Source organism: Echiichthys vipera, assembly GCF_963691815.1.
Source record: "Echiichthys vipera genome assembly, chromosome: 7".
Taxonomy (NCBI): Eukaryota; Metazoa; Chordata; class Actinopteri; order Perciformes; family Trachinidae; genus Echiichthys; species Echiichthys vipera.
In genome coordinates, this window is record NC_139832.1 from 27,482,289 (window position 1) to 27,494,516 (window position 12,228).

A 12,228-nucleotide genomic window follows, 5' to 3' on the forward strand; every position below is an offset into this window, starting at 1 on the left:
GATCCCTTTGAAAATGGCAATGCCTCTATAAAGTGGTTGGTGCCGATGGATTCCTTAGATCATTTTGTTTCTAATGATACCAATATATGCAATCTAACTTTAAGCTAGACCATGTTATAGCCTTTTAAAGACGACCCCACGGGTCTCTGAATGAGGTGGCCAATCAGATTTCAAGTGCGGCGAAGGCCAGGCCACCCAAGGCCATCACATAGAAACGCCCCAGACCGCTGATGGACGCCTTAAGTCTGTTTCACTTTGTAGAAATGTTCACTCCAGAACTTTATTCTTGTTTTTCAGTTATATAGGCTATATATTTGTCATTGCAACGGAGCTTTTATAGGATGAGCTGCAATGATTAAACTAATTTCGATTATCTTCACAGCCGGTTCTTTTACATATGTCTTAACCACGATTTGTATTACAATTATTTCTGACCTACATGATTTAAGTAATGTTTTAATACATTGCTTGTGTCACACATTCATGATAAGTTTGTTTAAATCTTTTTAATTGGCAATTAGAAAATCTACAGCGTCGCATCCATATTGCAATATATTGTAGGTAATTATTTCAGTGAAGTCTGGGGAAAGTCTTCTGGAGGCCACCTGTGGACTGGATGAACTGTGGATTTGGACAGACACTCAATCACAGAGTTACTGGGAACGTGTCCACAAAGTCCACAAGTGTGCAAGTGATTAGGCCAAAGCCTGCGTTACAAACAGGGGGGGTACATAGACTTGGCTAAGCAAGGAGGGTCTGACATGTAAGCTATTGAATTGCATTATGGGACATGAGTGTTTTTGGAGCTTGATCCTACGCTAAGGACTAAAAGTCAGGTTATTTCCATCTTTGATGCTTGGATTTTGGCCATCATTTCACTTGCATATCTTTCAGCTTTAAACATCCTCAAACATTTTGTGCATAATAAACCATCTTGTAATGCAGTTAAATGTGTGTCCATGTTCATGTCTGCAAACTGGTAGAAAAAGTGAAGTGATCACTAAAGAAACAAAAAAAAAACCAGAAACAAAACAGGAAAAAATGAAAAAAAATATCAGCTTAAACGACAAAGACCCAATGTATGAGTTATATTTCTGCTGCTCCCAGTATCTATGCTTTTTGTAATCTTCTATCTCCATCTAGTGGACTGAAATGGGAAGCACATTACGAGATCTGAAAAAGCTGTGGAGGCTACAGATTCAAATGGTCATGCAGTAATATCTTTTTCCCTCAAAAAGTAATAAATAAATGCTACTGGACAGTAGTTTTTCCACATGCATCTGCATTTGAATCCATGATCACCTAGACCCTCATTCTTCAGGGTGGCCGACCGAAATGCATAACATATTTATGCACGATTAAAAACGTTTCTCCCTTTTTTTCACCAAACAAATCTGTGTCTGCATCTTCTAAAACATGTCATTAGTCGTCCAAAGTCACGTTTCCTAGCAACTCTTCCTAGCAAAAAAAGCTCTGATGTATAAATGTGATAAAACAATGGTAAGTAGGTTTTTTGAGCTCTGGATGTAACCCAAACTGTTGATCAAAAAGAGTCAAATGAAGTCATGATTTTCACATTTGCATTTTTTTTTATTGTAAAGGTGATTTATTAGAAAATAGCCACGTGACACAGAGGCAAAGAAATAAAGAAAGAGGCCTGTAAACTAAAATGGCAAAAAAACCTCAAGAAAACATCGAAAGAAAGTGGGACTTTGGTGATGACATTCTGATTAACACACAAAAAAACAATCTGATAATTAATAAAGAAGATTTTACAGATCACTCTCATCGTGGCAACACAATGAAAAGTGCAATAAAAACAATACATGATAATAAAGTGTGTTGTAACCAAGGCCCCAGTAACAGTCTGTACTGTATACTGAGTCATACTGTATGTTGAGCTATGCTACAGTTTTTAATACTGTAGAAACCTCTGTAAGGTTTCCCATACAACCTCTTTACAGCCAGAACTCTGCACATGTGTAAGACTTGACACTTGGTGTCGTCAGTCACTCAGCTATCTGTTTTGAAACATCTACAGCAGAGAAAGCATAATGTCAAACCAAACATAATTATCTATGCACATGCTAAAATAGGACCTTCTGACAGAGTGAGAGCTATCGCAGGTTTAATGCTACATCAGCTGAAACAACAGATAAACAGCAGTACAGTATATAAAGACTAGTTTAACGGTATAAAACATCTCCATTTAAATGTTTCTGTTATTAGGGAAAGTGGTTTTTAGTACTTACATGGTAATGTAAATTATAAGTGTGGGTTAGATAGTAGATATACAGTACATCCATAAGTCCTCAGAGACTTTCTGTATGAGAATTTCTATGTCTTGCAAAAAAAAAAAAATCAGTTTCAGTTTAGCCTGTTTATGCTTTTCTCGGATAAAGTGACAGTTTAGTGGCACTAGTTTTGAAAGTTAGTCCATGATTATAAAAGGACTACTGCTTACCTTCCAGGGATTTTCATTAAAATGTTCTGATGTTATTTTTTCGTTTATGTGTAATGGAGTATTTTTATATTGCATTATTGCCTCTTTACTTGAATAAAGGATCTAATTACTTATCCCCCACCCTTTGAGGTGCTGTGGCCCACAGAGAGATCGGCTCCCTATAGCTCCTAACTGTTGTCAATATCATCATTGCCACTGTTTTTGTTCTGTTTCGAGATTATGCCTTGTATTTGCTTCTTATTAAGTTGTACTTGTCATATGGGCATATGGTAGATCTCCCTGCAAATAGATAGATATATGTATGTGTACGTAAACACACCACTACACTCTGGGAGCCTCTGCCCTGCACATCTAATTACGTTGAACTGAATTAATGATGTTTGGAGAGAGCATTTTTGTGTCAGCAGACACATGCCAAAAATCCCAGGTTTCTGTGTGTATGTTACTCTGAAAATAGGAGAAATCCAGGGAAATAGCGGGATCCTAATCCCAACCCTATTTCAAACCCCAGAGAAAAAAAAACTACTGAATAAAACCAAATGGCAAAGCTACTGTTGTTGTTTTTTATTTTTTCTTGCAGGACACAGACATTACGCTCTAATACTTCCATTGTGGTCTAAAGTAAATGTCAGTCCTGTAAACTAAATACCTACAATGGCTTCACTAAACAGCACATTTTCATCTTCTCCATTCCTCCTCCATTCCCCTCTATTTACCAAAACTCATTTCCTGTTTCCAGAGTGTTAAACTAGCCTATCATCTCACCCTCACCCCACCCGCCTGTACACAAAATGTTCCCCATCGTCAGCTTCATCAAATAAACCCAGATTTTCACAATGCATGTATTTTACCTGCTGCTCCCCTCCCTCCCTTTGTAACTCAGTAGTGCCCCCTAGCAGGGATGAACGTTACAGGCACGGATTTCCTTCCGATCCTTACAGCTGGCCATCAGAGTGCCTTTAGCTCTTTTCTTCACCATCATGAAACGTTCCTGGATCCCCCCTCCACATGGTTTGGTGCAGTCTGTCCAGCTGGTCCACGGCTGCATCCTGCAACCTGCTGGGACAAACAGTAGACCACAGGATCTCAATTCTGGTCTCATGTAACAGCTTTAATAATAATGACAATATGACAGATTAGTCCCACCAACCTGGCTGCGCCTCAACCGCTGCATCTCTTCCCTGTTTACCCCGTCTCCTTCTTTTTCCTCCTCCTGCACCTGCACCTCCTCTCTCCTCCTTCGTTTTGTTCCGGCACTTTCGAATCTTGCATTTCTTCCTCTGGATGGTCTCGGGACAAGCGATGCCCCCGAATTGTGGCTCCAGTTTGACCATGCGGGTTCGAATTGTGTGTCCTTTACCACAGGACTTGTTACACTCTGACCACTCGGACCACTCAGAGACCATGCAGTCGACGGCTGGAAGGAAGAACAAGAACAAGAAGAAATGTCAGAAAAAGAATCAGTAAAGGAGAGGCAGACAATTCAATGTCAGAATTATAGGCAAATATTTTTTTAACCTTTAATTTCAATGTTCACAAATTCAGAATCCAAAAATTTTTAACGTTGAAATATTCAATATACCAAATTCAAATACAAAATTCCATGTATAAAATTCAACAAATATTTTTTCAACTTGCTCAAATTCAATAGGCCAAATTCAGCTGCAAAATTCAATGTATGATATTCTGTGTTAACCTCTGGGAACCTGAGGAAAATAAATCGATTCTAGATAGCAGATCGGGTGAATTTGGTTGAGCAAGGAAAGCTGTGACAAGAGTGGCAGGCTAGGATATATTAATGCAATAATCTATGATTCACCATGCTTTTGTGCTACACTGGTTAGTTTCTGATTCAAAGTAAGGTTAAAAGTCAGAGTCAGTCCAACTGAATTCTGCCTTGAGCAGTTGGCTGCTTGGTTCCCAGGAAGTGGCCGGTCGTCTCATCAACGGGACCTGCAGTGGCCCGCTGCTCCCGTCAGAGCCAACCTTTGCTGTGTCGTGTTAAGCAGCGTTATCATATTCAACGGGGAAGCATACCCCAGCTCCTGCTTATGACAGTACCCCGGGCAGCTGCGTCTGCCTGCGGCTATAGCCACTGCCGGCTTCCCGGGAGCTGATACAGACACCACACTGCTGGAGGCTGTGTTTCAGTTTGACTGATTCAGTAATAATCCTTAATATAATAACAATAATTCCTAAAGGGGCCTTCACATAATAAGCTTTTTGCGCTGGGCTCACCGCAATGATGGGCACAGAGACAAAGTTAACGGCTAAATCAACGTTAGTATTAAAACAACCGTTAGCTCACAAACTGCCTATTCACAAACCTGGTGTGATGTTTACCTTCAAGCATTAGGTTTTCTCCACAGAACATGATACAACTTTAATGTAACTTTAAATAGTTCGGAAAAGTTGGACACAAACAATACGTTTTTCCTCCTTCTTTCTAGCCGATTTGATGTCGCTCTCTGGTTGCCTAGGAAACATAAACGTCACACTCAAAGCTTCTATCTCATTGGTTGGGCTTTTGAAAGTCAGCTGCAACAAGGTCAAAGCAGCGGCAGAGAGGCAAATCTGAATCACTACCATGGGCGCTGCCGCTACATTAGGCGCTACCGCCTCCTCCATAGGTAATGAATGGAATGGCCAACGTGAAGCATTTTTAAGCGTATCATTAAGGATTTTTTTTGGGCAGATAGGCTTTGGCAGGGCGCTGGGTATAGCTTTTGCCCAGCACCTCAAAGCTCAGCTCGTGGATTTTGTTTCTGTGACAAAGGCATTTATGTTAGCTTGGTGGCTACACAGCTAACAAAAAGCTAACAACAAGCTTACAACACGTACGTAACAACACATGCTTGGGTGGAGCACTCGGAAGCTGGGAGAAGCGCATTGAAGCGCCTTGAATGCTCAAGGTGGCTGCATACGCTCTCTCCTCATTGGGAACATTTGTAAAAAGATGCTGGCGTTCAGAAATAAAACATTATGTGGACACAGATCCCAAGTGTCATTCTGTTTCACTGAAAACTCACGTAAACTTCTGTGAGACTGAGGGTTGATGGAGATATTCAGTCATCTTACCCAGAATGCATTATAATCATTTATCAGTTCCTCTGGACAATGTGCAATCACACTGTGTTAACTCACACTACATAACTACATTATACTGTATGTAGGGTATACAATTATACCATTGTGTGGATGAATACACAATTCCAATTGGCTGCAGGTTGCTGCATTAAAATGTGATATAGGAAACCTGCTACGGAGATCCAGTGAAAAGGTCTGTTCATCGTTCTAAATAAATGTACAAAATTAAATTTCCAACACTGACTGTATTCCCAGTGCCTTAACCTCTGAACACCACAGGATGGAGACTGTGACACATGAAGTGCAAGAAGTAAGTTACACTGCCCCTCTGGACTTTATATCACATTATCTCACATCCTGTTCTCTGTTCAATTCACTACTTCAGGCTGCAGCCGACAGTAAATATGGAATATAATTGTTTGAGAAAATCTTGGTAATGATTTGGGGACAATGACATGGTTGGATAGCTAGCATGTCTTCTTTTTATTGACTTTGAAACTTGCAAGTATAACGTTATAGCATGGCTCGTAGCTGGGGTTCTGTGAGCTGTGCGGACTAGAAATATCTCCTATTACCAAAGGTCTGTCCTATTTCTTTATCAGTGAACATTTTTTCCATTGCTATAACCCTTATGGGACGGGAATGATTATTCCACGTATTAGTCAAATCCTCAGGGAAACAGAGTAATTGTTCAGTGACAGTTCTGGGCCCGTATTCCATTAATTCCTTATTGCCGAAACCTTGAAGGGCATTAACGCATAGTGATCGACCCAGGGCAGGGTGCAGGGCCAGAACTTGATACTTTAACGCTTACTCTGACGGACAGTAAGCCCAAAATCCATTGTCAGTTTTGTCCATTGACAATTCCAATAAAGTTTATTCAAACAACAATGTTGACAAACAGAGTTAAAGGCAGCATTACTTTGTGCAACAAGCCTATGTGTTCAAGATTCAATTCAAGATTCAAGAAGCTTTATTTATCCTGAGGAAAATTAATGTGCAACAGTTTCAATACAAAGATGGTAAAGGGTCCGAGTAACAATAAGCAAACATAAATCAAATAGAAATAAAGCTAACATAAAATAAATCAAACAATAACTAAATGTGACAGAGTGCAACAGACATTGTGGTTCAACGTAGGTATATACAATATACAACAATACGCACCGTGCAGTTCAGCAGCAAATTGAAATAAAATAAGTACAAACTAAATAAGTGATAAGTGATAATGTTCTACTATGAATGGAAAGTAAGAATTAGAGACAAATATAGAGATGCCAATGACTACACAAAAAGCAAAATGATGCACCTGAAAATGGGATAAATCAAGTAAAAGAACTTTAAATTAACAATTGTAAAAATAATACATAAAAAACAAAAGTATCAAGTATCAGGGCAAAGCAATACAAGCTGTCAGATGATTGGATGGGTTATAACCATCAGTTTGTGAAAAGAAGTTAAACTGAAGGTGAATGCACCAGAAATGCCCATTTTGGTTAGTACAGTCATTCACAGTTACTCTCTGGCTTATCTCTCTATGACTGTTAGGGATGAAGAGCAGCAGTTTTTTATTTCAGGTACTTACGGCACTCAGGCAGCATGCACTTCTCTGTCTGCTCCAGCTCCTCGTTGCACTCTGCGGGATCAGACTTCAGCATCCTTTGACGTGTTCGCATGCCCCGTCCACACGTCACACTGCACTCACTCCAGTCAGACCAGGGTGACAGCATGCAGGGGATGGTATCTGCAAACACACACAAGCACAAGTATACAAACACACACTAATTATCACATGAAGAAAAAGAAAAAGCTCTGTACTTTACGTGATAAAGCTTGGTTCTGAGTTTCTCATCCGTTTGCTTATTCATCACAACTGAATTGAAATTTGGCTGAGGCCTTTATCCAAAACAACTTACAATGGGTGCATTCAACCATGAAGATACCACCCAAATTTAATTGCAAACTAATTTGTGTAACGTGTAATACTACAATACCATAGAGGTGAAAGAAAATATTACTTACGGCATTCTGGCATCATGCATTTCTCCACTTCAGCCACCTCAGTCTTACACATTGATCCGTCTATAGGAGGCATCTTCACCATACGCTCACGTCTTCTCATACCCAGGCCGCAGGTGACGCTGCAGGGGTCCCACTCAGTCCACTCAGTCACCACACAGCTGCTGGGTGCTGTGGAGAAGGACAAAATACCATTAACACAAAATAAATATAAGTCAGTTCCACACACAAAGACATCTAGTTTTTTATGTTGACTCAAATCAATTGCTCCATTTCAGAGAATGTTTATATTATTATAAATCTTAGCTATCAGAGAATAAATATTTTCAAGTCAGTCACTACTATTAAATAATAGTAATAGTAATAATACTGCACAAAATAAACAAATATTTCCTCGAAATCTGATTTAATCTGAGTTTCATGTGTTTTCTTTTAAATCCTACATAACATTGCTTTGACTTTTTAATTTTATTTATGTGTATTGTAATGTATTACTCTTACATTGTGTCTGTATTTCACATGTTGCTTTTGCCTTTGAGTGCCAAGCCCTTTGTGACCCCTGAGGTGCTACACAAATAGTAGATAATTGTATATGAATACCGCACAAATCATTTACTGTTGAAATACTATAAAATAATAAAAAAATAAAAATAAAAATAAATGAATAAAAAAGGTAAAATATAACCTTACAAGGGAAATTCATAAATTAATGTTTTTACTTAAGGAAAAGCAGCATTTCAATGATACAGCTGGAGAAAATTTTAACTATTTCATATACTGTTGGGTAGTTTGATATAGCAACGTATCCTATGTGAGAAGTTGATCACGTGCTTTGTATATTAAAAAAAAAGTAACTATAGCTGTGGAAAAACGTGCAGTATTTGCCTCTGAACTGCAGTGGAGTGGCAGCACAAAGAAGCATCAAATGGTTATACTTGACGAGTACCTCTAGTATCTTACCTTAGTGAAGTACCGTATTTTCCGCACTATAAGGCGAACCTAAAAAACTTCAAATTTCTCAAGTTTCAAAATAAGCCATTCATTGAAGGTGCGCCTTATAATGTGGTGCGCCTTATAGTGTGGAAAATACGGTACTTGAGTAAATGCTCTCACTTACTTTCCACTAAGCAGTATAAGGTCTCAAAGTTAGAATACAGGAAAATGCTGCGTTTGAATTCTAGTCATTTGGGAATATTAATTTTGTTGTTTAGGTCAATATTAGCATTTTCTGTAAGCACACCATAAGCACACATCTATATGTTTCATGATTATACAACTGTATAGTTTTTACATTTCAACATATGACCACTGCTTACAAACCAAAATCTCCAGATAAAGTGAAGCTGTGATAGTGTTCTTATTACACCTGTAGAGGTTAGCACAACTCATATATGGTAGTAAAACCCGGTAGAGAATTTGTTGATCCATGTATGAAACAGTAGCAAACTCACATTGATTTGGCTACATTATGGAAGATACAATTGGTTTAATTAGTTAATTTGAAATTCTCAAGGGAAACAAAGTCCCAAACGCGCACAACAATACAATTAGAAAGACTCACAGCATTCATCGTTGACAACACACTTCTCCGTCTCCTCAGTTTGGAGCTGGCAGAGCGAGCCGTCCTCAGGATACTGTTTGACATATCGCTCTCTAGACCTCATCCCCATCCCACAGGACACACTGCAGGCTGACCAGCTGATCCACTCTGACATCATACACGTTGATGGCTCTGTCCAGCAGGAAAAGAAAACAACAGTTAGTGCTAGATGCTATTAGAAGAACATCCTGACTGTTTATTTCTGATTTCTCTTTGCTAGGTTAATATTAGAAAAAGCTTCAGCATTTGTACTTGAGCATCATTTGCAGGTGCAGTTGCCTTGTTGCCAGGACATAAGTAGGTCTGCTGCTAGAGTTTAATATTTATTTCAGTGAGAAATATTAACAACCAAGTTTTTGTCAAATACATTTGGCTGCCTCTGCAGAAAAAGTTGTACGTCACGTGCACTGTGCAATAAAACAACTCAGCAGGACTCTACATTTTCCAGTATTCCCAATAGATGTCATTAGAGCCAGGTAAGGTCATGTTCTTAGACACTTTTCCTTTTGTCAGAGGGGCAGCATCATATGTAGAGAGAGAAGAGAAGATAAACAAAGAGGACCAGAGAGGTCAAAGGTGAGATTCAGCTACAGAAAAGCAGCTTGAAGATAACAAAGAAAAGTCCTTATTTTTCATGAAGAGGGTTCCCAACTAAATCTGTTGACTTGCAAGTAGCCGAGTTGCAGCCACAATAACTACAGGAGGATTCCTCGACATCAGGGGTGTCATACATATGGTTCGCAGGCCAGAACCAGCCAGCTAGAGGGTCCAATCTGGTCCACTGAATGACTTTGCAAAGTGTGAAATTTGCAGACAAGAAATTAATTACGTTTTTTTAATAAATGCACTGCTATACCTATTTGTCCCTTGGAGGTCACACTGTACTAACAAGAGTAGCAGACCCTAAACTGTTATAGATCCAATGTGATTACATACAGCATACGTGACACAACACTGTTAAGTGTAGGCTGCTGTTCATGCAGAGGTACATGTCTTTGTGAACACAGTGACCTGTTTTCCAAGAAATATTCCAGATCCCGTTTCTTCACAGAGGTAAAGAAGGCTATGGAGGCGAGGCCACCAAACACCCTCCGCGCTGTTGGAGGGTTCTAGCAGATGGCGCTAGAATTAAAGTGATGGTTTCCGCTCAGGTGCTGTTCGGATGCTGCTTTTTTTTCTCTCTCTTTCTATTATAGTGCCCCACCTATTGAGACATATGGCAATTGCAGAACAAATTTTACTGCGCGTGTGTCATACCCCCAAAGCGCCGCCATTGTGTTTGGTGACTTAACCTCTTAATACTCGTCTTGGAGGTAAACAGGAAGTGTGATTGGTGTGTCCACTGCACCTCTCAGTGCTCAAAGAATATTCAGCGCCACTATCGGAGAAAATACAAGAACTTACCGGGACAACTGAGAGCAGAGAAGATAGATGACTTGTTGAACAGGTTTGAGGAAACAGCAGTCTGTTTTTAGTTGTAGCTGAGAGATTAGCGATGCAGTTGGGAAAGCTAGCTAACTTAAATCTAACAAAATAGCGTCAGCATCAAAGCTGAACTCTGAGGGTAAGTTTGTGAAGACATGCTGAAGGCTGCAGAATCCTGTTCCAAGACAAGAGACGGGCTTTTTACCAACATGAGCCTGAAGAGAAACTCTGTGGCAGATAAGAGTTTGGATAAGAGATGCTGCAGTGGTTGTACCTGTCCGGCACACTTGAGATCAAACCTGGCTGCATGTGACCCATGAAGTAAAATGAGTTTGACACCCCAACTCTACATGATAAGGAACGGTGCCTCAGCGGTTCCGTCACCAAGGATATCACGCACATTCTTTGTGAAATGAAAAAGATACTGGTTTCCTAGAATTCTTTGCTCCAGCAACGTTTAAGGAGCCTGTATAAATTGATTATAAATGTATAGATATTTCTGGTCACACAGACTGACAATGGCCAACAAGTAATCATTCTGAATGTGTAGAGCTGTGTTTTTCCAGTGGGGAGAGGAGAGGTTTAAACACTTGGTAAGCCTGCAGGTCACAGCAGTGTTTCATTATATTCATTCTATGATTAAATACTTTAGGAAGAAGTTTTGATTATTTAAGCAGCTGTGATTGAAGTTGGCTGTGTTTTATCAGAGGGCAAACCACAATTCTGAGTTTAATAATTCCGTGAGTGACTGTGTAATGTTGACATGATCTGTACCTGAGCTGTACTCCAAATTTAATGCAGCTGCTACTATCCTGTGTGACTTGCCCTCTTATTTATGTTCTCTCTTGACTCCTAAAGTCAACACCAAAAGATGTATTCTCAGGCTCGGTAGATTGATATTGTACGCTGTTACTCGTACGCAGACTGTGAAAGTTCCTTTAAAACATTTTCACCCTCGTCCTGGCAGAAATTACACTCTTCTTAAATTGGATCCCCTCCCAAGCATGGAAGATTTTAAAGTTAGGAACTATTTGACTATTGAATGCACGTCCTCTTATCGAACGCAGCTGGTGATTATAATGTAATGATGTGATCTGCCAAACGGTTTTAACTGTTTAAACTGTTTGTTTTGTTGTTTTCAGGTGTGTACCTTATGTTGACCCACTTGCAAAAGAGATTCTGAATCAAAAGGGGTTTATTCTTCGTTAAATAACGGTTAAATGAATTCAATCCTGGATTACTGTACTTGGCATATTAGGTTTTCCCAATGTCTAGCAACGTGTTTAGTAAAACAACACTGTCACCATTGTTTCTAAACTTCTCAGACCCAGCTTTATTATGTTACATTTACTTAGCAGACTAACATTTTGTTCAATATACATCTTGCTGAGGAATACTTCCACCTGTCAACAGGAGACGGCACCAATCCAACGATTAATGTCCAGTCTGTGTGACCACAAAGCACAAAGGTGCAATAGTATGGAAGTCGAAACAGGACCTTTACATCAATGAATAATAAACGTGTTTTTTAAATAAAAGAGCTTTGAGTCATCAGTAAAGGACAATGTTTGGGATTTCTACCCTCCTACTTATATTTATTTTTTTCTGCATTTATAGATTTGTTTCTGTATTT

General features: G+C 39.4%; 1 protein-coding gene across 2 annotated transcripts in view; it reads right to left on the reverse strand.

The window, feature by feature from the left end:
• Positions 1-1,601: 1,601 nt before the first annotated feature.
• LOC310948731 (spondin-1-like) overlaps positions 1,602-12,228 on the reverse strand; it is a 116,922-nt gene continuing 106,295 nt past the window's right edge. Inside the window, exons 12-16 of one of the 2 annotated variants that reach the window (XM_083915957.1) lie at positions 9,132-9,302; positions 7,574-7,741; positions 7,137-7,295; positions 3,615-3,881; positions 1,602-3,520 (exon numbers count right to left, since the gene is read on the reverse strand). In XM_083915957.1, coding sequence (XP_083772083.1) covers positions 3,357-3,520; positions 3,615-3,881; positions 7,137-7,295; positions 7,574-7,741; positions 9,132-9,302 — 929 coding nt within the window. In that variant the 3' untranslated portion in view covers positions 1,602-3,356. Of the gene's footprint in view, positions 3,524-3,614; positions 3,882-7,136; positions 7,296-7,573; positions 7,742-9,131; positions 9,303-12,228 lie in introns of both variants that reach the window. The other variant, XM_083915956.1, reaches the window with a different exon arrangement.